General features: G+C 42.4%; 1 protein-coding gene and 1 long non-coding RNA gene across 9 annotated transcripts; one reads left to right on the top strand and one right to left on the bottom strand.

Annotated features, from left to right (window-relative positions):
* Positions 1 to 4,124: 4,124 nt before the first annotated feature.
* Positions 4,125 to 7,821, bottom strand: LOC125725070 (kelch-like protein 10). Of its 7 annotated transcripts, none has more exons than XM_049001686.1 (5): positions 7,684 to 7,821; positions 6,652 to 7,143; positions 6,119 to 6,347; positions 5,460 to 5,609; positions 4,125 to 4,826 (listed from the first exon to the last, which is right to left on the bottom strand). In XM_049001686.1, the coding sequence occupies exons 2-5, from the start codon at positions 6,747 to 6,749 to the stop codon at positions 4,521 to 4,523; spliced, it is 783 nt and encodes a 260-aa protein (XP_048857643.1). In that variant the 5' UTR covers positions 6,750 to 7,143; positions 7,684 to 7,821; the 3' UTR covers positions 4,125 to 4,520. The 7 variants fall into 7 exon arrangements, 4 of the variants coding, with proteins under 4 accessions (XP_048857643.1, XP_048857644.1, XP_048857641.1 ...); XM_049001687.1 differs by having other exon boundaries at positions 6,119 to 6,227; XR_007387296.1 differs by lacking the exon at positions 6,119 to 6,347 and having other exon boundaries at positions 7,684 to 7,815.
* A 649-nt stretch (positions 7,822 to 8,470) lies between these two features.
* Positions 8,471 to 23,518, top strand: LOC125725085 (uncharacterized). Of its 2 annotated transcripts, none has more exons than XR_007387318.1 (5): positions 8,471 to 8,617; positions 8,761 to 8,894; positions 19,062 to 19,137; positions 21,545 to 21,637; positions 22,045 to 23,518. It is a non-coding gene; the product is annotated as an uncharacterized LOC125725085 (long non-coding RNA). The 2 variants fall into 2 exon arrangements; XR_007387317.1 differs by having other exon boundaries at positions 21,800 to 23,518.
* Positions 23,519 to 24,498: the final 980 nt, after the last annotated feature.

The raw sequence follows: 24,498 nt of genomic DNA, 5'->3' as shown, positions 1-24,498 counted from the left end.
CCGAAAGCAATAAACCCCACAATTATTCATTATAATCCATCCATCCATCCATCCATCCATTTTCCAAACCGCTTATCCTACGGAACAATTATTCATTATAATCATGGGCGTAAATCGCGGGGGGGGGACGGAGGGAACATGCCCCCCCCCCCCCCCCCAATAAATTATTTTAAAAAACGCACTCTCTATTGTGAAAAATATATGTATGTATACCTAAAATAATTGTGTAAGTAGAAAATAAAACAAACCCAAATAATGCATTTAGAAACAGTTGCGTCCCCCCCCCCTTCCTCACAGTGGTTTGGCCCGCTGCCTGATTTCCCAGTTCATCTCACCTACTCTACACACACGAGTCAGGTGTGTGGCTGCGGCTCTATTAATGTTGAACTCCAATAATTAGAGTATTTTATTTAATTTAAATAAAGCGATTATCTTTAATGTAGTTAATGCAGACTCATTCATAAATTAGTTTCGGCAAAAATGCTGATTACCGATGTAATTTTCCATGAATCAGATATATTAGCGATTAAAATATTACTTATTTAGTTAACGTTCGCTTGTTTACAATAACTTGTTCCATAGTGCACTGCAACTAACGCGCCAGAGCCGTTTCCAATGCATTGTTTTATTTGTGACGACTTGGCATAATGGGGCGGCATGGTGGTGCAGTGGTTAGCACTGTTGCCTCACACCTCTGGGACCCAGGTTCGAGTCTCCGCCTGGATCACATGTGTGTGGAGTTTGCATGTTCTCCCCATGTCATCGTGGGGTTTCCTCCGGGTACTCCGGTTTCCCCCCACAGTCCAACAACATGCTGAGGCTAATTGGAGTCGCTAAATTGCCCATAGGTGTGCCTGTGTGAGTGAATGGTGTGTGAGTGTGCCCTGCGATGGGCTGGCCCCCCATCCTGGGTTGTTCCCAGCCTCGTGCCCATTGCTTCCGGGATAGGCTCCGGACCCCCCGCGACCCGATAGGATAAGCGGTTTGGAAAATGGATGGATGGATGGACTTGGCATAATATTAACTTAACATTAACGGCCACAGTTAGCATATTGTTTAGCTGTGCATTTACTAAATGAGCACTGTGCTACGTCCAAACTGACCCCACTGTATTTTTTTGTATAATCAGTTTCTATTCTGTTCTTAAGTGTCTTAATTAATTTTAAATACAAATTTAAACCTTTTTTAATTCCTTGTTTTTATTGTTGTGATTATTTTATGATAGTTTTACTTTCTTTATGTAAAGCACTTTTAATTACCATTGTGTATAAAATGGCTACAGCATAAATAAACTCGCCTTGCCTTACAGTGTCATAAACTAGATAAAATGACAGAGAAAAGGAAAATGGACATAGGAACATTTTTCAGTGCACCTAAACGCCAAGTAACTACGAAAAGTTCACATATTATGGCAATTTGGCTTTAAGAATGGGTGCTTATCATACCTGTCAAGTTTTGGATTTGAAAATAAGGGAAATTTTCCGGCGCCCGCCGCGAGCAGTCCCACCACCCCAACCAAGCTGCAGTATCCCTTACATTTTAAGACAGGCGACAAGAAAGCTAATCACCACTTGTCAACCACTTATAAACTACAACTGGCTTTATGCACAGCTGCACTACTTCCTGAACTTCAAAGGCAGCTCCTTTGTTTCCTGTCTGCCATTATTGGACAAACTAATTAATCCAGGTGATCAGTTTGTCCAATAATGGCAGACAGGAAACAAAGGAGCCTTCGTTTTTCCTGTTGAGTATTTTCGTGCAATAGCAGAGTCCGGGAACATGTCAGCTACACACTTGTTGAAGTCATCATGGAAGGAGAAAGGAATGTTGTTTTTGGCACACAGTATTGCCATTTTTACCTCTGCACTTGTGACCTGGTCTGCCTCAGTGGCATTTCTCGTCACGAATGCTGACATCGCCTGGGCATGTTTTTGTGCCTTTAGCCCGCGCTTGTGCTTGGCGGATTTGTCATGCTGGCAACATCATTCCTTCCCCCGTGTGCGATGCTAAAGTCGCAGTTACAAATTTTACAAAACGCGTGACTGCCCCCCACCCTGCTCTTCTTCAGAAAAATTAATTCGTTGTCCCATTGATCGCGGTATTTACACGAGGGTTTTGGTTTTTTGGCAGGAGTGCCTTCCTTCTCTGTCCTGGCGTCCATCATCTGTCTGTTTTCTTCTTTTTTTCCCGTGTTTTTTTCCCGCATAGTAGGCTACTGCAGGTGGTAGTTATCGCGAGGCTAGTGACAGAGCTCAGATTTTGGGGGGGGGGTAACTTTTTTTTTTTTTTTTTAATAATGCAGGTTAAAATACGGGACATTTACGGGAAAATACTAATACGGGAGGACGGCGGGAAAGAAGGGTAAATTACGGGACTTTCCCGGCCAAAACGGGATACTTGACAGGTATGATTCTATGGCAAATGCCAATCGAGCTCCATGGTGCTGGGCAGTGAGCACAGGGCCCATAAGAGGATGTTGGACCCTCAAGCCAACCTCATGAAGTCCAAACAATCAGAAACATTCACACCAGTGGCTTGATGAAGGTCATTTTGTAGAGCTCCAGCAGTGTTCATCCTGTTCCTCCTTGCACAAAGGAGCAGATCCCGGTCCTGCTGATGGGTTAAGGACCTTCTATGATCCTGTCCACCTCTCCTAGAGTAACTGCCTGTCTCCTGGGATCTCCTCCATACCCTTGAGACTGTGCTGGGAGACACAGCAAACTTTCTGGCAATGGCACGTATTGATGTGCCATCCTGGAGGAGTTGGACTACCTGTGCAACCTCTGTAGGGTCCAGGTATCGCCTCATGCTACCAGTAGTGACACTGACCGTCGCCAAATGCAAAACTAGTGAAAAAACCGTCAGAAAAGATGAGGAGGAAAAAATGCCAGTGGCCTCCACCTGTTAAACCATTCCTGTTTTGGGGGTCATCTCATTGTTACCCCTCTAGTTCACCTGTTCATAATTTCATTAACACCAAAGCAGCTGAAACTGATTAATCACCCCCTCCGCTACTTAACTGACCAGATCAATATCCCAGAAGTTTAAAAGACTTGATGCTATACTCTAATTAAAAAGTGTTCCTTAAATTTTTTTGAGCAGTGTATAATCGTAGCATCACTTCCCTTGTCTTAAACTCCACACACCTAGAGTTGTAACCCAACATCCTATTGGCCTTTTTTATTGCTTCCCCACACTGGCGAAAGTGGGACATAGAAGCATCAAGATACACATCGAGATCTTTCTCATAATCAGCTACCTTTATTTCAGTGGAACCCATAAAATACAAGTACTTTATATTTCTGCTCTCTGCATGATTACCTTACATGTATCTACTGTATGTTAAATTTCATCTGACAGGTATCAGCCCAGTCGCTAATTAAATCCAGATCCCGTTGTAGCCTCTCCGCTGCTAGATCAATATCTGCTACGCCACCCACTCTGGTGTCGTCTGCAAATGTAGCCAGTTTCCTGTATGTATTGCTGTCAATATCATTAATGTAAATTAGGAACAGTACTGGTCCTAAAATTGAACCCTACAGTACCCCACTATGAACACAGACCCACTGTCATGCCCGGCTCATACGATCGTTGTGTGCCACGCCCCCTGATTATCCACGAGTTCTTCCCCTATCATGCCTAGCTGTACCTTGTCGTTTTGCCATGTCTTTTGTCTATATCAGTCCACATCTTGCCCTGTCCGATGTCCGTCATTGATGTTAGTGCTGTTGTCATGTCCCGTTCTGCCCATAGCCGTCTTCCCCCTAATAAAACCCCAGTTTTCCCCGTATTCTACCTCCCTGCTTCGTCCTTCCCTGTCTCCTTCCTGCCAGCCTGCCCGTTCGCACACGCAAACTCTGACACCCACAATATAATATTGTGTACAGTACATACTGTAATCAATCCAGAGGTAACATCACTTCTCCAAATTCAAGTTGCTGGCTATGTTTACTGTAGGTCCCAGGGGAAGGGGCTGCACTAAACCAGTATTTCAATTGATTACGAAAAACCTTAGTGCTTAATTAGCAATCACCGATGGTTGCAGCGGAATTTCTGAAGAGAACCGTCAAACGAGAACAACGTTTATCCAAAATGGGAAATTTATGACGCTTTCACAAACTAGATAATATGAAAAAGAGAAAACTTTATTTTAAGTATGCAATGTCAGGAGAAGATTCAACTCCGACCTCCAGCAGAGCTTCTCCCATGTCCTGGAGGACGCAGGGGACATTGAGTCCGAATGGGCCTTGTTCCATGCCTCCGTTGTGGAGGCGGCTGACTGGAGCTGTGGTCGTAAGGTGGTCGGTGCCTGTTGTGGCGGCATTCCCCGAACCTGCTGGTGGACAGAGGTGATGAAATGATGGAATGCGGCTTCGGCGGTCATCGAGGCAAAAACTCAGGTGTGGGAGGAGTTTAGCGAGGCCATGGAAAATGACTTTGGGGTGGGGGGTGTAAATGAGGTTACGTACTGGGCATGCTGTTGTGGGCAGATGGGTTTCCTCCTTGGTGGCCATCAGGGACTAACGAGGTGAAGCGTATTGTATGATGCGGGGGTGCGCAGGCACTACGCAGCAGCTGAAGTGTTTTCTGGCTCTGCTCATGTCCTGCGCACGATACCAGCTGCCTGTCCCCGCATCATAACACTCCACCTTGTTTGTTACCCTAAACCCATCGTGGCCGCCCATCACAAACAGGAGGTCGTCCACCACTGCGATGCCAAATTCACTGCGTGGTGTAGACATGGGGGCCACAGCATGCCAGCGGTTTGTGGTAGGGTCATAGACCTCCATGGTCTGCAGGTGATCAGACCTGTTGATACCGCCCACCTGAGAGATGCCAAAGATTCATTATCACTTGCTTGCCAAAAGGATGGGCAAACATCAACTTTCCCAAAGTCATGAACTCGTAAGCAATTTTCACCCTATGAAAGCAGGCTCCTTAGAACCTCCCATTGTCTATAAATGACACAAGCTTATATACACATGTCAACCTATATGCAATGAAAACATGGATTTGGGCAACAGAAAACTTGTATGATTCGGTGAAAACTGTGAGCCATCAAAAATGACTCCTTATGCTAATATATTTTGCTTTTTTATTGTTATTACTTAAAACGAACACTTGAAGCTAATCAGACACTGAAAAAAACAACAATCTGACCAATTATATCTAGAACTAGAGAAAATAATTAATAAAAAATCTAAACTTTACAGCCCGAGCTAGTAGCAGAGACCCCCAGCAGATCCATTTATAACCCAGAAATGAATGCAGGGAGGCTAAAGAGGGTAGCATATATGTTTTTATGTGTATTAAGATAAGCCTTTGCAGCAGGTATTTCTGGCATTTAACTGTTATGTTTGGTTTAAATGCATCACAATGAAAGACACAGCAGCAAAGACAAAAAAACCATGAGTCTTACAGGTAAAATGTGAGATTTGACACAGAAAGGAATCACTCACCGCATAGATCTTCCCTTTATACGCCGTGACTCCAAGGCTGTGACGGGGAGTGCTCATTGGAGTGATCAAGCTCCATTCGTTAGTGAGTGGGTCAAAGCACTCCACTGTAGAAAGGCTCTCTGTTCCACTGTGGCCCCCACAGATGTATATCTATGAAAAACAATTTAACTGTGAACACCGTTATACTGTATATGACTGGGGTTTGGAGGTTACAGATGAAGTTCATTGTGACTCAAAAATACAAGTATGTGCTATGCATAGTGTATGACAGGGTTCCCCAGTTCCGGTCCTGGCGGAACACAGTTTGCAGATTTCCCTTCTCAAACACACCATAATCAGCTAATTTTCAGGTTTAGTATGGCTGTTTGAAAAGGGAAATCTGCAAAGAGTTTTCAATTCTGCTCCCCCAGGAACAGAATAAAGGAAACCTGACATGGGAACACCATTTCATCTATCTCACAAGTCTTGGATATGACACCACAGCACTACCCAATATGCCCCTAATGGAGACCAATAATGCATTTATCCAAATGAACTAAATGAATTATCCAAAAAAACTCAGTAATCTGAAGAGAAAGAGAACTCATGACTGTGTAAAATACTCAATTTCAAGGGGAAGATGAGGGTAAACACAGTCAGACACCCTCCCATTACCCTACCTTGCCATTCAGGGTGGTGGCACTGGCATCGCTTCTCCTCTCATTCATGGGCTCGATCTGGGTCCATTCGTTGGTTACTGGGTTGTACCGCTCTACTTTATTGAGGGGCCTGAAAACAATATGGCCACCCATGGCGTAGATGAACCCATCGAGCACAACCACACTAACATTACAGCGATGCCAGTGCATGGGGGCCATCTGCTGCCATTCTCGTGTTATCGGGTCATATCTGCGCACGGAATTAATGAAGTGTTGGCCATCAAACCCCCCAATGCAGTACACAAATCCATTATGGTACACCGTGCCATGACCAGCTAGGTTGCTCTGCTCCTCCTGCGTGATATCCACCCAGCGGTCGGCCCGTGTGTCATACGCATCAATGCAGTTAGTAGTGCCCATGTTCCATCCACCGACAGCCAGCAAAACGTCAGAGGGCAAGCGTGGGCGGATCGGCGGGTTCTCAAAGTCAGAGAGTGGACTTTCATCATCATCATATACACAAGTCAATGAGAACATAGTATAACTATACTCACCTTGGGCAACAGAACTGAAATGTGGGCCTCTCGGGTGGCAGGCTCGTGCTCGATCCACCGGAGGATGGCGTGAAACACCACATCCTCTTCTCTGACATTCAGTTCATGCCCCGCTCCATGATGTCACAAAGTTCTTCGAGCGTGAGTTCTAGGAACTCGTTTGAGTTGATGGCAACCTCCTTGAAGTTCTTCAGGAGGAATTTGAATGCAGACTGGTGCAGCTCATTGAGGCAGTAGACTTCTCCGATTTTGACAAGCCCAACACAGTTGTCAAGGCAGAGATGCTCATGCAGGAAGTCACAGCAGCGCTGCACGATGCCCAGGACACTGAGATAATCAGCAGCTGCCAGGAGGTTCTCCACATTGTCAGCTGTGATGACCACAGAGTACGTGTAGGCGTACTCGATGACCTGCCTCAATGTTTCAGGGGAAATGCCTGGGAGTTGGTACTCCCGCTTTCCTGAATCACTCCAGTCACTGGAGAACAGAGCCCTGAAACACAATCCAGAAGTGACTCATCTAATAAATATGGGTTTTGCAGGCAAAGTTAAATAAGGGGTTTTCTAAATCTTCTGAACCAGGGACCCCCAAATGGAAATAAACCAGAGATAAGGACGCCCCGCTACAGATGATCACATAGGCATCTAAGAACTAGGGACCAGGGGCTTTAACTCTTATTTTTCCAACATTAGCTCCCCCTATAATATTTTTCACTTGGGCTGGTGGGCAAGTGCCCCGGAATACTTTGTTTTTGCCTGATGGACATGGTCCCCTTTTTATATATTTATACCATTATTATTATTATTATTATTATTATTATTATTATATGTTAAACGTTAAGGTGGTACTGTATACTTAAAAATATTTCTGATCAGCACTGACCTACATTAACATAATTTAATATAATATATATTAATATAAACTTTCTGTCATCCTAGAGCCTTATTGCCAAGGAGAAGTCATTGCTAACGAGAGAAAAAAACGGACTCCTTGCTGTTTTGGCATCGTCATATATGAGCCACAGCAACTTACTGGAAGTAGGAGCTACAGCCACACAGAATCACTCTATGGGCGTTGAACTGAACACCGTCTGCGATGAGGACCACGTCACAAAGCTGTCCTGCGAGCCGAAGCTTGTTGAACACTTCGAAAGCCGGGGACATCAGTACTCGCTCCATGTCGTGTGCCATCATTATTCAAAAATGTGGATGTCTCGTCTCTTTCTCCTTTTTATACCACTCGAAATGACGTGTTCTAATACGCAAAAACCGCACTTTTGCGTCACAGTGTTCTAAGATACCGTAACGTTTATTTTTAAATCTATATTTGAGATTCGACATTGATTGGGGGGAAAATATTTTCTATGCGCAATCAGCTGTACAAGAAGAACAAGTTAAATGTTTTTAACATCACTTTTGGAAAATGTATACCGTGCTTATCTTAGCATTTACGTTTTGTATTATGTGTGAATTGTCAAATCACGAATTCCCGAAATAAATAAAATAGTTCCTTAATTAATAAAAAAATGTTTTCATATTTTTTCTCCTCGGCTACGTTTCTAAAAATGAAAAACAAAAAAGGTCCTTTACATGACTGTCAGGAACGAGGCTAAAGTTCGTATCTTATTCCCTAGTTTCCACCTTAAACATAAGCCACTGAGCAACAAATGTCCACAGGACATTATTTTATGGGCTAAATCTGGTTGGCCCGTTGTGGCCTTTATTTAGAACAAAAATGGTCCTTGAAAATTGGGCTGCGTAGTCCGTCTGTTTTGGTCCACATTTAGCACAAGGCGTACGTATTTTTCGGACCGCAAATATCCCCAATACAGTCATGAAAACATATTGCAGCAAGTGTGGAATTATCACAATGATTATTGTGCTGTGTACAGTACACTTCACCCAAATCCTGAACACTATTGCATATAATCGATTATATATTATAGAGCAGTTATGTTACAATCAAGGTACAGTGTGCAATATCACTCCATGAGCTATTGACCATTTTCCTGTTTCATGATCTTTTCTTGAGAAATCGTTTTTTTTTTTTTTTTTTTTTGTAATTCCTCACTTCTGCCGACTAACTTTAGTTTAATATATTTCCGTGCAGGTTTTTAAGTTTGTTTTCCTGCAGCTTCGCGGCACCCATCGTTCTTGCGCACCCCCACACAGATGGACGAGTTAAGTTAGAAGTGGATGGGAGTAGCGGCAGGACAGATATTCCGAGGGCGCCCATTGAACGATGTAAGTAATTATTATTTCTCGTTAGAATTCTCACTTAACACAGAATGTTGTGTTTGGCTGAAGTTTAAACAGTCGAGCTGAATTGTGGCAAGATAAGCTGAAGCTGTTCGCGTCCGTCGCTAATGCTCGCGCCATGACTAGCCAGCACATAGTGAAATGGCGAATGGATTTGGCGACATTTTCCGTTTGAATTGAGCACAGAGACGTAGGTGGTGTTTTATTTGTGGCCCTGCTTTTACAGTGGACGTGTAGCAAAGTGAAGTTGGGATCAGCTTGCGTCTTTTGCAACTAACATCACACTCGATATAGCCTAGCGCAGTGTATGGTGGAATCGTCATTTTGGGTGTACACAACGCAAGAGCGCACGAGTGTTTTATATATTTATATATATATATATATATATATATATATATATATATATATATATATATATATATATATATATATATATAAACAATTCCACTCTGGCTGAGTTTTTTTATTATTATTATTTTTCATGCTATACTATATACAAACGTTGTACAAGTACATCTTAGGATATAGTTCACTGTGACAATATAAATGGTAGGAGAGAACTGAAACAGCAACGACTGTGTTTATGTAATTATTTAGGTCTGTGTATAATATCTTACTGTATCTAAAATCCCAAAGTAAATTAATTATTTTTACCCACCCACACACACACAAGACATATTAAGGATTGTACATTAACATATTTTATCGTAAAAAAAACTGTTGTCCGAACCATACTGAATTTAACTGGATATAGATATATACACACACAAACAAACTTAATAACTAACATATAAATTGGAAGAAATATAACTTTACATATAAAACAAGCACACACAGAAGTCAAAATATGACATACATATAAAATGTATGGTCGGTTGATTGCCAGTTTCTCACCGGTACTTGTGACTAGTGACATGGTGTATTGCAACAGCAATAAAGGGTTCTCATCATCATCTCATCATCAAATAGAACTTTAAATATAAAACAAGCATGCACAGAAGTCAAAATAAGACATACATATAAAATTATTATATTAAATAAGTATAAAAGGCAGATACAATTAAAATGAGGCATTCCTAAATGACACAATTAACATGATTGCACTTCGCACAACACACAGTGATATGAAATAATTGTCATCTAAATCAGGACCTTCCTTGCCTTCCTTGATACAAAGTCATCAATAATGTCATATGAAATCTGGCCAGCAATAGCATGATTAATGCTGATGATGGCAAGGCCAGTGAGGCGTTCCTGAGACATAGTGGACCTCAGATATGTCTTCACAAGTTTCAGCTTTGAAAAGCTCCTCTCTGCTGAAGCCACAGTTACAGGTAGAGTAACTGCAATTCTCAGAGCAATGCACAAATTTGGGTATATTTCTGAGAGTTCGCTGTCATGCACAAAGTTCAGCAGCTCAAGACAGGTCATAGATTTTGATGGTAAGTCAGACGAATTCTTAATCTCCTGTGCAAGCTCTCCGGCATCCAAGTCTGATTGGTCCTGAAAAAGCTAAGTAGCACCGAGGGTCTTACACTGTTCAGTGAGGTCATCATTTGAGAGATTTGGAAAATGTGTCAGTCCTCCAAATTTCTGTCCCACATTTTCCAATGTGGTGAATCTCTCTTGGATGGAAGACACTGCAGCATCAACAACAACATTAAAAAAGGTCACCTCCAGGTTCTTTAAGTCATCACTCAATGGCTCATCAAATGATTTGTGAGAGAAGTGCCGCTTTGTAGATCTCTGTCTTTTCTGCTGTAGAACAGCCTCTACGTTCATGTCCTCACACATATCCTTGGCTGACATTTGTGCAGATGCAAAGCCTGTTGCCCTGTAGTTGCGAGAGAATTGAATGATAGCAGTGAGACGAGTCAGCGCCGCTTTCCATCTTATTTTCTCAGCCTGCAGAAGTGCCATCTCTTGTTTGTTAATTGTTTCACCATTTTTAATCCTCACTACCAGCTCTTTCCATGCTTTCATGGAGTTATGGTGTTCAGGACTATTGTCACGTGAGGTGAGAAGAGAACTGGCATGCTTCCAATCTATCAGCCCAGAACTTGTTAAACTGATGTGTCTTTTAGAAAACAAAAAAAAGCAAAAAAGGCTGTTGTTTTTCTCAGAATATACTAGCCAGCTTTTAGGCATCTTTTCACCGCTAACTAGTGTTTTCTTAAAATACTGCTGGTGGCAACTTCTTCCATCACCCTCATTTCTAGGAAAAACAAAGTCAGGTGCTACCTTACTTGGTCCTTTGCAAACCAGCTGTATTCGAATGCTGTCAGTGATATCTGAAGGCCAGTTTGCAGGTTTTGTAGGCAGGAGCTCATCCTCAGGGGGTTGAGCTCCAGGCATTTCTATGAGCATACATTTGCATTAGTATACACAAGTTATTTTGAATACACAGCATTCATCGTGCCGGAACAGTCATTGCAAAATATTTTGCGACACACCCACACACTCAGGCTACGCACAATCACACCTGAAGTGGCTGCTATTGGCTCTTCATCCTCGGGATCAGACATTTGTGGAGACACATATGTGGCTGAGGAGGTGGACGGCTCCTCATCTTGGGCGGTGGCAGTGGCAGAGGGTGGTCCAAAATGTTTCAGAAGTGCCCCTGAATAGAAACCCACTATAAAACTCTGATACATGCATGCATCATTTTCATGTTTAAAACAAACATATGATTTTGCCCAATTTATCAAATATTCAGAATTATATGTTTAACAAGCATTTAATTGAATAGTCTATCACAACATCGCTGTTTGGAAGCAATGCATTACTCTGTAATTACACTAAGGTGACTTTCCTAAATAATAAAAAAATAATAATAATAATAATCCTTATAGTGTAAGGGATTTTTTTTGCTAAGTCAGCTAGACTACAACAGAATTCTGTCGTCCGGTTTTCGCATAAGATAGTATGCAAACGGCTAACAAACAGCCATTATAATTCGTCATACACTGAGAATAGGACACAAATCAAAAGTACTTGTCCATCTTCCATCTGTGTTAATTTTGCACTCCAATATCAACACCCATCCCCCAACCCGAGAGTCTGGTGCTTTTGTGTTTGTTTCTTCCGTGTTTTTGGGTTACACGATCAATCTCGTCCCCCACCTGCAAATTTTATTTGTTCAGACCAAATGTGCCAACTTGAGTGAGGATTGATAGTTTGATCAATGAAGCCATGCATCTCCAGGTAATGGGGGCACATTACCTGCATTGTGAGGGATTGTCAGTTAGGGCACTACGGCCATGTGGCGCGTTTCCCTGAGGGTGATCCGGGTCGCAGGATCCTCATTGCTGAGGACCCAAGCGGCTGGACCAGGCCAAGGGGACGCCCACGTACATGTAACACCTACTGTAGCTGTGGCAGATGGATGGCCGATGGATTGGTAGAACTGGACCGTGTATTTGCCTGGGGGATCGCCGGCCAGGATCCCGAGGAGATTCGCTGTGTGGTGGTTGACTTCATACATACAGATTCAATTTTATATCTTACATGAAATGCAAAACACAACAATAATCCTGATGTAGTTTTCTGAAAATCTGTAACAATAGAGTGAAGGAACTGATCAAAGGCTGGGTTACTCATATATGGTATGATGAATATAATTAAGTGTTTGTTTAACCCTTTAGCTAAAAAACACACACACAAATTCCATAGCACAGCTGATTATATATATATTTTATATTTTAATCATCCAGCGATATTGTTTAATGTTGTTTCGTTGTTCACATTTCGTGGTGTGTCAACAATGATCAATGAAAAACAAATTGAATTGTTGTTATTCCAGTCCTCCTGCCTGTCGTCTGCCTCAGTCTGTCTGTGGCTGAAGGAGCACAGATGCCCTCCCCAGCTTCCAGATGTCTCTGTATGGTAAAGTGCAGCAGTGTCTATTGGTATCATGGTCTCAGAAAAGAACAGCAGAAAATGACAGGAACAAATGTCCATCATCTGATACTCGGACTCCTGGTGACAGACAAGTAGTCTCTTCCCGCCTCCCAGCCCAGCATTCACCAAATAGCTATAGAGACACTGTTGCATATGCATGAGCTCCCACATAATTATTAGACTGAACATGTTTCCTTTGTGTGGTTACATTGCAGCATTCTTAGAAAACTAAGAAAGTATCCCAGTGTTCTGTAAGCACTATACATTTTAGGGAAAGAATTTGAGGGGGGGTGTACTTGAGGTTACCCACCAGGCAGGTGGGTTTATCTCCTCCTGGGTGGCCATGGGACTACCGAGGTGCAGCGTGCTGTACGATGCGGGGGTGCGCAGGCACTACGCAGCAGCTGAAGTCTCTGTTGGCTCTGCTCATGTCCTGGGCGCTAAACCAGCTGCCTGTCCCCGCATCGTAACACTCCACCTTGGTTGTAACCCAGACGTCATCAGAGCCGCCCATCACAAACAGGAGGTCATCCACCACTGCGATGCCAAAACGGCCTCGTGCCGTGAACATGGGGGCCACAGCACGCCAGTGGTTCATCGCAGGGTCATAGGCCTGGACGCTCCGCAGGTAATGTGACCCGTTGGAACCGCCCACCGGGGAGACACCAAAAGCAAGTGATCACTCAGGTACCAAAAGGATAAGCAAATATCAGCTTTACCAAAGTCACAAACTTTTCAGGAATTTTAGTCCTATGAAAGCAGGCTTCCATTGTCTCACAAGCTTATAACTCATTTGTGTTAAAGACACGTGAACCTAACTGTACCAAAGACAGGGATTAGGGTGGAGGGAAAACCAGCAGAATTAGGGGAAAATCATGAGCCTTCAAAAAAGACTCCTTATGCTCATATATTTTGCTTTTATTATTATTATTACTAAAAATGCCATTTGTAGTTAAACAGACTCTGACAAAAACAACAATTATGTCTGGAACTGGAGAATATAAAACTGTGATCAGAAATCGAAACTTTACTACCCGAGCTTGTAGCAGAGTCCCCCAACATATTCGTTTATAACCCAGAAATGAATGCAGGGAGGCTAAAGAGGGTGGTATATATTTTGTACATGCATTCAGATAAGCCTTCACAGTGAGTTATTCTGACAGTGAACATTTTGTTTGGTTTAAGGGAATCACAATCCATGACAGTAGCAAAGACAGATAGGTAAAACTTGAAACTTGTCACCTATGGTTCAAGGTGCAAGAAAGGAGTCACTCACCACATAAATTTTCCCGTGATAAGCAGCGACCCTAAGGCCACGTGGGCGAGTGCTCATGAGAGCGATTATGGTCCATTCGCCAGTGAGTGGGTCATAGCACTCCACAGTAGCATGTGTATCAGCTCCATTGTAGCCGCCACAGATATATATCTAAGAAAACCAATTCAAAAGTGATGAGTGTCATGATGTACATGATTGAGATGGAGATCCAGAAAGTACAGGGTCGTAGTGAACCTGGAGCCGACCACAGGAAGCACATGGCACAAGGTAGGAGATTTACAGATAAAGTTCACCGTGACACAAACATAGAAGTATGTGCAATGGATAGTGTAGGACAGGGTTCCCCAATTTCCGTACTAGCGGGCCAGAATCCAATGAGCTACAGAGCTGCACAATGCCCAGGATGTTCAGCTGATCGGCGGCCGCCAGGAGGTTCTCCACGTTGTCAGTTGTGACGAGCACAGAGTACGCGTAGGCGTACTCGATGATCTGCTGCATCGTATCTGGGGAAACGCCTGGGAAGTGGTAGTCCCCTTTTCCTGAATCCTTCCAGTCACCGGTTAACAGAGCCCTGAAGGACAGTACAGATGTGAGTCATTTAATTAAAAATAGGGTTTGCAGACAAAGTTAACAAGGGATTTTCTAATTCTTAAGTTGAGGAACCTCCACTACAGATAAGCACATATGTACTTAAGAACTAGGAACCAGGACAGAAAGGGCTTTAATATTTTTTTTTTTGCGGCAGTGGGTCCCCATTAAATTTTTCACTTGGATCTGTGGGCAGTCCCCTGCAATATTAGTTTGCCTTTGAATGACGTGGTCCCATTTCAATATTTTTATACTACTACTATAATAATAATAATTATTATGCTAATAATTTTAAGTATTATTTTTATTATCATTATATGTCCAAAGTTAAGGTGGTTCACTTAATAACTAGCTCAGAAATATTTCTTATTAGCCCTGTACTCTAATTTAACACAATTATGCATTTATGAAACTTTCTGTCATCACAGACGCTCATTGCCGGGGACAAATCATTGCTAAAGAAACAAAACTAACATTGAATGTAAGAAAACAATATATGTGATGTTTAGTAAATTCATTTGAGTTAAAATACCATTCTTTTCATGAATGGTACATGGAGCAGACGTATTGCATGGTGCTCTGTAAAATTGTGTTAAAATTTGTAACACCGATGTTTAAAGGGACTTTAAGGGACTAGTTCATATGTATGCACGGAGCGTATTTTGTGACAAATGTTTTATCACCTTTGGAAAAAGAAATAAAGTACATGTATAATTAAAAGGTTTTAGATTTTTCCTATAGGCTTTTCCTTTGAGTAAGAAAAAGCAGTGAAAACGGGCTTTCAGGTAATTTACCTGGAAAAATAAAGTTTAAATAAATGAAATAAATGCTCTAATAGTACACGTAAGTTAGTGGTTTATTTATTGTTAGTTACTGTAATGTTGTGCTGCTTTATTTGTTTAATCGTCTAGTCTGTGAGGAAGGCATTCAAGTACGAATTGCAATGTATTTTGTACATGACAATAAACTCTTAATCCTTGGAATAAATGTATTTGATCTTTTTCCTGGCAACTCTCTTTTTATACAGGGCCATTATATACAATAGTAAATTTTTTTCACTGCTGAGAGTTTGTACCAGGACTTGGTTATTGTAAATTTAATGTGCATGCAGGTGTTATTTGTATAGATTCATCTACACCCTTCTGGCAGTGCTGCTATCGCAGTCAGGTCTCGCACACTTCGAGCAGTAGTTTATACTCCACCCCTGCAGCCGCCGGCAGATGGCGCTCCACGTCCCGTCAGCTGCACACAGACCTAAGTCCAAGTCGTTAGTCCAACGCACCCATAGTCTTGTGATGACATGTGATTGAGAAAATGTCATCAGGTGGCTGTTTAGCGGTTCAGAGGATTAGCTGGACTTGATTTTGATTGAATGACACCTGGAGGAAGTTTTAAGGGTAGAGGACCTTGTTTAGAAGCAAGAAGGGGAGAGAGACGGCGGGGTTGTTTCGTGAGGCAGGGACGGTGTTGGATGCTCAGTTGACAAGAAAGGATGTTTTGTGCCATGTTGGATTGAGTTTCGGATGGAGTGACCAGCGAGGGACGTGTGGAAAGACTTTGTGTGCGTTTTCGGTGGGCTTTTGGGACGCAGATACCCACAGACTGATCTACGGACATACGGGATGGTCTTGGGGGCTACTGGACAGAGGGAAGTTCGGTGGTTGTTTTAATCTTAGATCCTGTGAGTGTGTGTGTGTGTGTGAGAGAGAGAGAGAGAGGGGGGATTAGGGAGGTATATTTACTATGGTTTAGCGTGGAAAGTGGGTGGCTTATTGGGAGTGTTTTATGTATTGAGCATTTATTTATGCATAATAACGAGGTATGTTAAAGTCTAACCTATCCCTGCTTTAGACCTTTTGGGGGGTGTGCAACACTGCATGATGGTGGGTGGCGCTAGCTGCTGGCTTGGTGCTCCGTAGGTTAGATAGCATAACTCGTATTCCTGCCTGCATTCACTTAAACCTGGTATCTTTTATGAACAGTATATTTAGTAAAGAATAAAGGAAAGTGTATTTGTTACCGTGTTCTGTGTGGGTTTTTGTGAGGAATCTGGGGACGACGACCTGACCGGTTAAAAGAGGCGGTGGCAGCGTAAGGAAATTGCTGTGACATTACAGTCTATTGGGTGGGTGGTAACGGTGACTCTTAGCATCTTGCGAAGACTTCAAAGGTAAACCTTACAACGAGAACACGTGTGTACTTTTCTAGGCGTGCTTCCAGAACAATCCCATAAGACGTTGCTTAAGGGACAGCTTGACTGCGGAATGAAAGAATGTGGTGTTCACTGTAAATACAACACTGCAGGAAAGCTTCACAATCAGGATTGAGGAGAGCCTAAAAATGAGACGCAATTTGAATAATCTAACCGTAAATTAGATTTTCGCTGATCGGGTGCAGGATCCCGCCTCCCCAGCTTGTAGTATCACAGCTTTTTATTTGTATGCATACGTTCTTTAAAATGCCTGGTGCGCATGTCATTGATTTTTGGGATGAGCAATGCCACAATAGCCGAAAGATTGTGTTACTGTTATAACGTAAAAGAATGTACAATGTGCGTTGATTACCTCATTAGTACTATTCCAGGGTGCTTTCTTAGGGAAAATATATTAAACTTGTATGAAATGAACCTGCAGTGTCAACTCAACCTTATCAACCAAAGTTTTGTTATACCGCGACAAGGCTGAAGTTGTCTTCTAATTCTCCAGCTTCTTCGCAGGATCCGTGCCTCCTTAAAAGGGGATGCCGTTTCGACCGAATCCACTAGAGGGCGCTGCTAAATTGAAGACTCCATAAATGTATTCCTTATGTCTGAAATTTGTTCTTTTAAATTAAATTTGGAATCTGAGCTGTGTATTTGATTTCTCAGATATTATTTGAAGATACGTCACTACAATTTTCAGTTTAATTCCCTCTGAAATTGGAAGTCTTTCATTAAGATGTACTGCACAAGCTGCAGTTTCTGTAACTTGTCGGATTTAAGGTACCGCAGTTTAAATGGACTTCATATTCGTTCACTTACATTTTGCCCAGACTACCTCAAGTTCGACAAGATACCCCGATAAGCCAGTAACTCCGCTTCGTAGTACAGGCCGCTGTTCTCGTCTAGCTCCATTTATTTTTGTTCCTTGTTATCCCAGTGTAGTCTTCAGAGTTAGTGGTTTGTGTTTTCTAGGGTCAGTGCCTGGTAATTGTTCCAATCGTTGCTCGTTGTCCTGCACCCTCTGTGATTGGTCGATTGTCTGATGTCCCACACTTTGATCCTCTTATTAGCCCAGTTGGCTTGTTTAACTGCCTGCCTCTGCTCAGTTGTTTACTCGGTCATTGTGTGTTCATGTTGCTGTGTGTTTTATAATCCTGCTTCCTCTGTTATACCTCGTCTGTGTATATGTATGTGTGTGCGCCGAGACACATTAGGGGATGATGAGGTTCAATATTTATTAACTTCAGCTCCGGGTCTAACGCACACACACTCAACTTCACTGTGTTGCCGCCTTCGACTTCCCGCCTGTGCTGCCATAACTATATGCTACTACTGCCCTCTCGTGGTTGAATCCAAGCTATTACAGTATCTATGTATGTGTGTATTTATATGTATGTATATATAATATAGTGTGTGTGTGCAGGAATATTTCAAAGACAAGTCTGGTGGTACCTGAAGCACAGCCGTCTCTGTGTTGCACAGTTGGTTTCAGTATCCAAATGTCCCTTCAATTACAGTACGTGCTTCATTCTGATAACGCAAGATATTTTGAATGATACGGTTTGTTCTTTATAAATGTATATAATTTTATTTCAGTATTTCATTAAACAGTATGATTGAGTGAAAGGACCAAAACATATATTGACCAGTTCTTGTCTTTTTATCAATCTTGGAGGGACGTCCAGTTCTTGGTGACTCTGCGGTGTGTTTCATGGTATCTAAGGCCGTGGAAACTTGCCCTTCCTGCTGACACACCTTTCTGCAATATGATCCTTTTCATGTTTTTTTTTAAGCTTTCTGTGAAATATGACTTTTGGTGTAAGATACAACTGAGTAAAGGTCATGAGAGAACCTACCTGGACAGCTGAGCTTTATTTGGGGTTAATCAGTCACTTAACTGATGGCAGGTGTGTCCCCAAAAAGCCTGAATGCTGTAATTAAATCAAAAGGTGCTCCAACATAGTATTAGTTTATGGGTGTGCGCACTTAGCTAGCTTATGTACTTTTCTTGTTTAAAATTTTTTCCCCCCAAACACATTTTTGTTTTTCGGTTGAATTGTATAGATTTTAGGTCACGTTAAAAGTGGAAAAAGTTTTGAAATGACTTGTGGTCAATTTTTTTTTTTTTTACATCATGAAAACCTGGCATGTTAACAGGGATGTGTACATTTTATCTCCACTGTACCAGGGCAACAGTGTGGAACAACTAAAATAACCAATCAGCACAGGACAACAAGAAGCAGACGGCGTAACAAGGATCGAAAGTAAGAAACCTTAAACACTAAGGGTTAATAACGCTAGAGAAGACTTGGAATAAGAGTCTAAGCAGAACAAAGTTAGACAAGCAGGTTACACCTTAAACAGGGACACAAAGAGAGACAAAAGATACTAAGGAAACCAAAAACCAATAAAACTTTGAGGTGAACTCATGACTGGAGGGGTTTAGCCTCTAAGCCATGTACTCAACCCACTGAGCGACACCTGCTGATCAAAAGGACACAAGACACACAGGACAGGATCGGACAGGTACTGGCGCAAACGTTTAATTGTCTGGTAAAATTTAACTTCATAGAGGTTTAGGAACTGAAGTGGTGTCCATTTAGCCATCCAACAAGATATCAGTAACTTTTTGGAGAACAGAAAAAATTCTTGTTAGTTTTTGTTTTACTTTTTTTTCTGAGCATTTTACTACACTTTCTAGCCACATAAATAGCTTTAAACATTTTCTTTGACTGCCTACGACTTTTCTTCAGTACTGTGTATGCGTCTACATGCATTTCCTCAGACAGAAAAATGACCTGGAACATGTCGTCCTTGGTTAAATTTGAGGCATTTCTGTATGCGATTAGCAGGTAATCTGGGTGTTTAATGTCATTGCATGCTTGTTGACTTTGACTCCACTCTTCTTTGTACACATTATTCTCACAAATAGAACATGACAGCTGTACAGCCAAAGGATTTATAGCATCTGTTTTACCCTGAGACACATGGGGCTCTGAGGCTCACAGCTGGGACTCAAAATGCTAAATGAGAATCACTGAATATTTACTACCACATGTATGTATGATGCCCTTATTCTTTTAAAAGTTGCACAATTTCATTTTCGTAAATACATTAATAAAACAAACCTGAGCAATTTCATAATAGGAAATAAATGCTTTTGCATGATTATTTGTCCAGCTATGGACATTCAGTGGCACCCCCAGAAAATATAGATTTAGATCCTTCCCTGAAGACACCCACAGCGTGAGGACCAGTAATATTACTTTTAAGGAGGAAAAGTTGCAACTACTTGAAGCTAGTCCATAGCCATACTAACAACTGAAGCTTACTTTATGTTCCTCATTGGAGTTGGTACGTTCCAACGGTCTCTTCTGCAAGCTCAGTCAGTGATGCAAACAAGAGATGTGATTAGTGCGGATATTTCTGGATGTTTGGCGCAGATTATGGTTGAGTTTCGATACAGAGAACTGTCTATACAGCATGCCAGTTACTGATGGAAGAAATCACTGAGCCATTTCTCCAGTTTATTTTAGGAACCTTGGTTCCTGTTTCTGACCTGTGTGTTCCTAGTTTGCATGTTCTCTCTCTCACGCACGGATCTGGCAGTTCTAGATTCCACCTACAGGCCAAAGACATACAGTGAGGCTGATGGGTATCTCCAAAGTGCCTGGAGGGTGGTTTGCCCCATGATGGTCCCGGGTGAACCCAGCTTTGTGCCCTGTGTTACCTGATAGACTCTAGTCCAGTCTGTAGTGCTGCACTGTATTCCGTGGTAGGAAGGAAGAAGTGGGGTTTGGTTAGGCTTCAGAAATATTGCATAGAGGTTATAAAAAAACGCAGCCTTGCACAGATGGCACAGAAGGGTGCAGGGGCATGTCAGATGAGCCGTGGTACCTCCTCAATGCCAGTTCTAGTGACCAGTTATCAAGCCCAGTCAAGCGGGCAGAGAGGAAATGATTCTTATTCCTCCATAAAAGTTGGTGCTCTCCTCCATGCATGGATGGATGGATGATTGCAGGAGCCCGACCATGACCTGTAGCAGCAGCGTTTGTCACCACTCAAATCACACGTTTGCCTGTGGCCCCCTGTTGGCCAGAAGCAGTTACTACACTAAATATTATGTATACACATTCCATCCATCCATCCATCCATTTTCCAAACCGCTTATCCTACTGGGTCGCGGGAGGTCCGGAGCCTATCCCGGAAGCAATGGGTTATTCTGTTTCTTTTCTTCTCTCTGTTTGCCCCTGTCTCCCGACCTGTCTACCCCCTACTGTGATGTTTGTGTACATGTATGGTCGGTTGATGGCCTGTTTTTCGCTGGTACTCGTGACTAGTGACATGGTATATTGCAACAGCAATAAAGGGTTTTCATCATCATCATCGTCATCACTTTCGTTTTACTGTAATATTTTATGGGTTTTTTGTTATTTCAGTCTTAGTTATGATAATCTATCTTTTTATATATTTTGTTTTTCCCAGAAGCTGGTGAAAAAAATATTTTGATGCGCATATGTACAGTGTATGTTAGTATATGACATGTAAAATTCCCGGATGGAGTAATGATTAATGATATATACATGTAGACTAAATGAAAATGGAAAAATGGAAATTATATAACGGGGACATATGTGCTGTAAGTGAAAATGTAAATGTTTTATGAAACAGGCCTGGGGGCTGAAGCTAATTCAGTGGTAAAGACATGAGCTCGTCTCTTGGAGGTCGACGTGAGGAGGTCTGCACTGGAAAAGACCACACTGAGTGAGTGTACCCTTATTGGTAACTGAAGGGTAACAGCGGGAAGCTGTTACCCTTCAGTCAACTTCACTATCCAATGTTGTGTCAATAGTCATGATCAGCAAGGAACATTCTTAGATATTAAAGTCGTTTACTCTGGTATTTGCGCTCTGGCTGTGAATGCAGCAGGTGTCCACAGTGTAACAGGCAGGCAGGTACACAGACAGACTGACTGGCAAGCAGATAGATAGACAGACAGATGAAGAGGCAGGCAGGCAAGCAGGTAGAGAAATAGAGAGACAGGAAGGCAGATAGACAGGCAGGCAGACAGACAGGCAGGTAGATAGACATGTCTAGGAGGGCAGAATGAGGCTGTGCGACCCTGATAAATACTCCTGCTTCCTGTGAGGTTTTATGTATTTCCTCTCCAGGACCAAACAGCTGTCTCCCTTCCTCCATCTCTGAGCTACAGGATGGTATGTGTCACCTAACCTCTGCACACTGCACGCAGTGATTTGCAGTGATTTGCATATGCCATAGGATGCTTGGCCCTTTGCCTCCTTCCTGATCCAAACTTCTAGGGTCTCCATGGGTAACCAGCATCCTGATGCCATGAAGAGGGTGTTGAGGAAGAGGAGAAGCTTCATGGTGTAGTAATACCAGCCACATTTAAATCAACATGTAGGAAAAAAAATCACCTGAGCTGCAAAACACATAGCAATCCAGTGGGGGCGCTGTTTGGCTCATTGAGTTTGGATGCTATGTCTATGATGGGAAGGTCACCTGTTCAATGTCACTACTGGGCCCCTCCGTAAGGCCCTTAACCCACCGTTACTCCAGGCACTGTTTGGCCCTGCTTTCTCAAAAATGTCGCTTTTTATGAAATTGTCTGTTAAATCTAACATTCATTTAATTGATAGAAATGTGCATCACTGGTGAAAGGTAAGCAAGTACTTAACAGTGATAAATTCAGTGTCTTACTTTTAACAGGGTTCTAAATACATATATAAAGCAAGCTGTGATTGGAAAGCAGTTCATACCCAAAATGGTACAATGGCCAAAAAAATCCATCCGTCTGTGTCTGCACTCGTTCTGCCGTCTCATTCGAAACCAAAGCGGGTCGTACCTCCCACTTCACCTGGTGTCAGTCAGAATGGCACAGGTGTAATATTCACTGTCGAGGTGTCACTTTTCATTCATGTTGTAATTATGGAGACCCCAGCTGCCTTACTGTGAGGTCAAAGCGAAACGTGGCTTTCATGGGTTTTTCAAATGTTGCCACACGAATGCAGCAGTGCTATTACCTGTCAAAGTTTACAGGTTTTCAGTGACTGACATTTCAGTCACATTTAACTGATTTTACTGGGTCACATGATCGGGGGCGGGGCCTCAGGATTGCATTTCTCTCCACAGTGGGATTTCAGTCACTACAGTCATTGATAAAACAAACACCCAGCAAAGTATTTTTATTCTGTTCTTCAGCTGTATGATCCACTGAGGTGAAATATCGTTCTCGTTGGTTATAGAGCAAATGAAATGATAAATAGAATATAAATAGAGACATATAAACGTGATATTTTAAGACATAGATAAATAAAATGCAGTTGAGCCACCTGAGTTACTAGTCCTTAAAACAGACCCAGTCTTAGACTTGAACTCTCAACAAAGACACTGTGCTTTCTGTGAACTTTCCGAGGGAACCCTGGGCTTTGAGTTAAAGCCAGCGGTTCATTTTCAAATAATGCCAGATAAAAATAAATTCCCCCATGCCCACTGGCCCCCTGCTCCTCAATCACATCAATGCAGTGTAACGGCAGTAAGCTTTATTACAGTGTTGGCGTTGTGATGGGAAGCATACTCAAACTGCAGAATCATGTGTATGCCCCCCCACCCCCACACACAAAAACCACCCCCTGCCCTCCAAAGTATTTACTACTCAGCAACCCAAAAAGGCCAACCTCAGACAGCAGACATATCACTCAATACTGACTCTGAAGGCAAGAAGGGCCACGAGAGAGGTGAGTGGACTTTCCTTTCTGTTGCAGTGGCGAAGAACGTGCTGTAACATCTGTGTGATTTGGCTACGCTGAGCAGTAGGTTGCTTCCAGGTTCAAAATTTCTGAGACAGCAGTACCCAGGAACAATTTGAGGAGACACTGGGAACGACCAGAAACCAGCCAGGTAAAGGGCGGAAGCGACATTCTAATGGCAGAGATGACCGTCAACTTATCCGACAGGTTCTCATGAATCGTAGGAAGACATCAAGTAACCTTCAAAAGGAACGGGAAACAGTGTTTGTGTGTGTATCACTAATGTGCCAATATGAGAGAGTACAGTGTGAAAATAGAGCAAGAGGTAATACATTAAATTCTAGATTTTTTTTGTCTTCAAAATCAATAAAAAAGACATTGAAAGTCATTATTGTCAATTATCTGTCCGTCAAATAGTATCTCATCACAAGCCTTTTAAAGGCAAATCCTCATTTTTTTCTAATTTCTTATGTGTGCTGATTAATGGTGGGTCAGGAGGACAGCGGCAGTGAGCTTCATGTGATTACCGTACATCTCAGATCTCAGAGTGAGGAGAACAGAGGGACAATTTTCCTCCAGTGATATGAAGTCACAGCACAAACTCTTGGTGTGAAAGGTGACCGTCGAGGGGTGTGCTGCTGTGCACCTCAGTGGGTCAAGATGCTATGCCTGTGATCAGAAGGTTGCTGGTTCAACTCTCACTGCTGGCAAAATGACTTCACCCTTAACCCCATACTGCTCAGGGACGGGCTGCCCTTGCTAACTCAGAAAAAGCTGTTATTTTGTATAAAATAATTTGCTATGTAAATTAAGATGCCCTTTTACTTCACTGGAACATCGCATGAACATTCATGT

The sequence above is a fragment of the Brienomyrus brachyistius genome, unplaced genomic scaffold, assembly GCF_023856365.1.
Source record: "Brienomyrus brachyistius isolate T26 unplaced genomic scaffold, BBRACH_0.4 scaffold60, whole genome shotgun sequence".
Classification (NCBI taxonomy): domain Eukaryota; kingdom Metazoa; phylum Chordata; class Actinopteri; order Osteoglossiformes; family Mormyridae; genus Brienomyrus; species Brienomyrus brachyistius.
This window is presented reverse-complemented; position numbering and strand designations above follow the sequence as displayed.